Source organism: Pygoscelis adeliae, unplaced genomic scaffold, assembly GCF_000699105.1.
Source record: "Pygoscelis adeliae isolate BGI_AS28 unplaced genomic scaffold, ASM69910v1 Scaffold820, whole genome shotgun sequence".
In the NCBI taxonomy this organism is placed as follows: domain Eukaryota; kingdom Metazoa; phylum Chordata; class Aves; order Sphenisciformes; family Spheniscidae; genus Pygoscelis; species Pygoscelis adeliae.
The window spans coordinates 31345-35092 of record NW_008823937.1 but is presented as its reverse complement, the minus strand read 5'-3'; the positions used below and the strand labels follow the sequence as shown (position 1 = coordinate 35092).

The following is a 3748-nucleotide window of genomic DNA, read 5'->3' as shown; positions in this document are numbered from 1 at the left end:
AAGAGAGGATGGCACGGGCCACCGCCGGCACCGTTTGGTTGCCCCGGAGGGGGAAGTTCGTAGCCTGGAGGTGGCTCTCCAGGCGCTGCAGCAAGGAGCCATTGTAGGAGGAGAGCTTGGCCCCCAGGTCATGCAGGGATGGGCCACCCGGGAGCACTGGGGACAGTGGGGATGCTGGGGACACTGGGGACCACGGAGATGGACGTGATACAGGGGACTGTGGTGATGCTGGGGACCGTGGAGATGCAGGTGACCTTGGGGACACTGGGGATACTGGTGCCTCTGGCGACCTTGGGGACACTGCTGACCCCTGGGATTCTGGGGACACTGGTGATGCCGGGGACACTGGTGACACTGGGGACCTCGGGGATGCTGGGGACCCCGGGGACCCTCGAGTTACTGGGGACGCTGGAAACCTTGGAGATGCTGGGGAAGCTGGTGACCCCAAAGACCCTGATGACCCCAAGGATGCATCCGGTGACACTGGTGATGCCGGTGATCCCAGGGACCCTGGTGACCCCAGGGATGCTGGTGACACTGGGGACCTTGGGGATGCCGGAGACCCTCGGGCTGATGGTGATGCTGGGGCCACTGGTGATGCCGGGGACCCCAGGGAACCCTGAGGCGACCCTGGGGACCCCCCGTGGGTGGGCAGAGTCTGAGCAAGCACTGCGAGAGCAAAGGGGACCAGGGTCATCAACTCATCCCCAAAAGTCCCCGTCTGCCAGAGCCCAGGGACCCACAGCGGGGACACAGGGATGGATGGACACGGGAAGGGACGGGGACAACATAGGGACAGACTGGGGACACCCATGGGGATAGACTGGGGACACCCAGACTCATGGGCACAGACTGGGACAGATGGACTGACGGGGACAAACTGGGGACATCCGGGCCCAGGCAACAGAGGGACGCATGGGGAAGTACTAGGAGATGTGGGGACATGTGGAGCCACGGGGACACACGGGGGTAGACGCAGATAGACGGGCCCAAGGGGACTCACAGACCCACAGGGACAGACTGGTGACACACAGACCCACCAGGACAGACAGACGCATGGGGGCTCACAGAGCCACGGGGACACATGGACACGTGGGGACAGACAGAGGCTTCAGGCACCGTCCTTGTCCCCATGCCCATCCCAGAGATTGTCCCCATGCCAGTCCCCATCCCCATCCCTGTGGCCCTGACATCCCCATCCCGTCCCTGTCCCCATGTCCATGCTGTCCTCATCCCCATGCTTGCATCATCCCTGTCCCCATGCCTGGCCCTGTGGTGGCCCTGTCCCCATGCCATCCCCATCCCCATGCTGTCCCCATCCATGTATTGTCCCAGTCACCATCCCCATGTTGTCCCTGTCACCATGCCTGTGCCCATGCTGTCCCCATCCTTGTGCCATCTCCATGCCTGTGCCATCCCTGTCCCCATGCCACCCCTGTCTCCATGTCCATGCCAACCCTGTCCCCATCCCTGTCCCCACACTATCCATGCTGTCCCCATGCCCATGTCATCCCCATCCCTGTCCTCACACCCATGACCATGCCGTCACCATCCCCAACCCCATCCCTGTGCCATCCCCATGCCTGTCCCCATGCTCATGCCCATTACCATCCCTGCAGTGTCCCCATCCCCGTTGCCCGTGCCCTCGCGGTCCCTGCGCTGAGCAGGTGACACGTACGGGTGCGGACGCGCAGGGTGCTGGGCGCCCCAAGGTGCTGCTCCCGCTGGGCCTGGATGAAGAGCTCGAAGGCGTGGCCGGGTGCCAGTCCTGTCACCTCGAAGGTGACAGCGGAGCCAGGCAGCTCATGGGTGGTCATCGCTGCTGGCTCGTCCTGGGGACAAGGAACATGCCAAGGACACGCTGGGGACACCACGGTGGGACCCAGCCCTGAGTCAGGCAGCAGGTAGGTGACCACAGCCAAGAGCTTCTCCCAGGGCTGGGGGACATCTTGGGGACACACTGGGGATGCTTTGGGGACAGCTAAGGAGGGACACACTGGGGACAGTGTGGTGAGGACACCTCCTCATCCCTGAGCCAGGCAGGGTGGCTGCAGCCCATGGCTTGTCCTGGGGCTAGGGGAAATGTTGGGGACACACTGGGGACATATTGGGGACACCACAGTGGGGACATGTCCTGGTCCCTAAGCAGGGCTGCAGGCAGGTGGCTCATCCTGGGGACAGGGGACATGTTGGGGACACTGGGGACACCACGCTGGGGACACATCTCTGTCCCCAAGCCAGGTAGCAGGAGGGTGGCCACAGCTGCTGGCTCATCCTGGGGACAAGGGATGCATTGGAGACACATTGGGGACACCATGGGGGGACACCATGGGGGGACCCATCCCTAAGCCAGGCAGCAGATGGATGACACCACCACGGCTCATCCTGGGGACAAGGGACACACTGGGGCGATGTCCCCATACCCAAGTTAGGCATCAGGAGCTGGCCTGACCACTGGTTTGCTCTGGGGACAACAGGCACATTGGGGACATGCTGGGGCCACCACAGGGACACCCTTATGGTGTCCCCCAAAGGGGCAGCAGTGGGTGGCCACAGATGCCACCTCATCCTGGAGATGAAGGCTACGTTGGGGCCACGTTTGGGCCATCACAGCACTGAGGACCTGTCCCCACCCCCGTCCCCGTCCCCAGCTCACCAGGGGGATAAGGGCCACCTGGTAGCCATCCACCAGCACAGAGGGACGGGGCCAGGTCACACGGAAGGACGTCTGGTTGCGGGTGGCCAAGCGTGGTGTCACCGAGGGGATATCTGCAGGGACACAGTCCCATCAGTGGATGCCACCCACAGGCACACTTTGGGGCACCATGGGATGCGGATACCCTGGGATGGGTACACCCTGGGTACACCATGGGACAGGGACACCCTGGGGACACCACGGGATGGGGCACCCATGGGATGGGGATGTCCTGGGGACACCATGGGACAGGGACACCCCGGGGGACACCATGGCATGAGGACACCCTGGGGACACCACAGGATGGGGCACTCATGGGATTGGGGCACTCATGGGATTGGGACACCCTGGGGACATTACAGGACAGGACACCCATGGGATGGGGACACCCTGGGGACACCATGGGACAGGGACACCTCAGGGAACACCATAGGATGGGGCACCTATGGCATGGGGACGCTCTGGGGACACCACAGGATGGGGCATCCATGAGATGGGGACACCATGGGATGGGGCCCATGGGATGGGGATGCCACGGGGACAGGGCACCCATGGAATGGGGACACTCTGGGGACATCACAGGACAGGGATGGGGACACCACAGAACAGGGACACCCTCAAGACACCATGGGGACACCATGGGATGGGGTACTCATGGGATGGGGACACCCTGGTGACATCACGGGACAGGACACGCTTGAGACACCATGGGGACACCACAGGATGGGGACACCATGGGATGGGGACATCCTGGGATGGGGACGCCATGGGGACATGGAGGAGACACCCCAGGAACAAGGCCACCCAAGCCATGGGGGACAGCAGGATATGGGGCACCCACAGGACAGGGACACCACAGGGACACCCAGGGACAGGGCACTGGGGGACACTGGGAGGACCGGCAGAGCACTGGGGGACACCAGGGGACACTGGGGGAAATACCAAGGTGGCATCAGGGTCCCCTTTGGCTGGGGGGGGGGACAGAAGGGGGGGCATTGGGAGCACTGGGCGGGGGCCATTGGGAGAAGTGGGGAGCACACGAGAAGCACTGGG

The 3748-nt window shown here is 63.6% G+C and overlaps 2 protein-coding genes across 2 annotated transcripts in view; both read right to left on the bottom strand.

Moving 5' to 3' along the window:
- LOC103914247 (leucine-rich repeat extensin-like protein 5) overlaps positions 1 to 2735 on the bottom strand; it is a 3129-nt gene extending 394 nt beyond the window's left edge. Inside the window, exons 1-3 of the mRNA XM_009320865.1 lie at positions 2657 to 2735; positions 1679 to 1832; positions 32 to 669 (exon numbers count right to left, since the gene is read on the bottom strand). Of these exons, the coding sequence (XP_009319140.1) occupies positions 32 to 669; positions 1679 to 1817 (777 nt within the window). The 5' untranslated portion in view covers positions 1818 to 1832; positions 2657 to 2735. The remainder of the gene's footprint in view (positions 1 to 31; positions 670 to 1678; positions 1833 to 2656) is intronic.
- Positions 2736 to 2754: 19 nt separating this feature from the next.
- The window catches only part of LOC103914237 (antigen peptide transporter 1-like), a 12345-nt gene continuing 11351 nt past the window's right edge, over positions 2755 to 3748 (bottom strand). The window contains exon 6 of the mRNA XM_009320855.1: positions 2755 to 2769. Coding sequence (XP_009319130.1) covers positions 2755 to 2769 — 15 coding nt within the window. The remainder of the gene's footprint in view (positions 2770 to 3748) is intronic.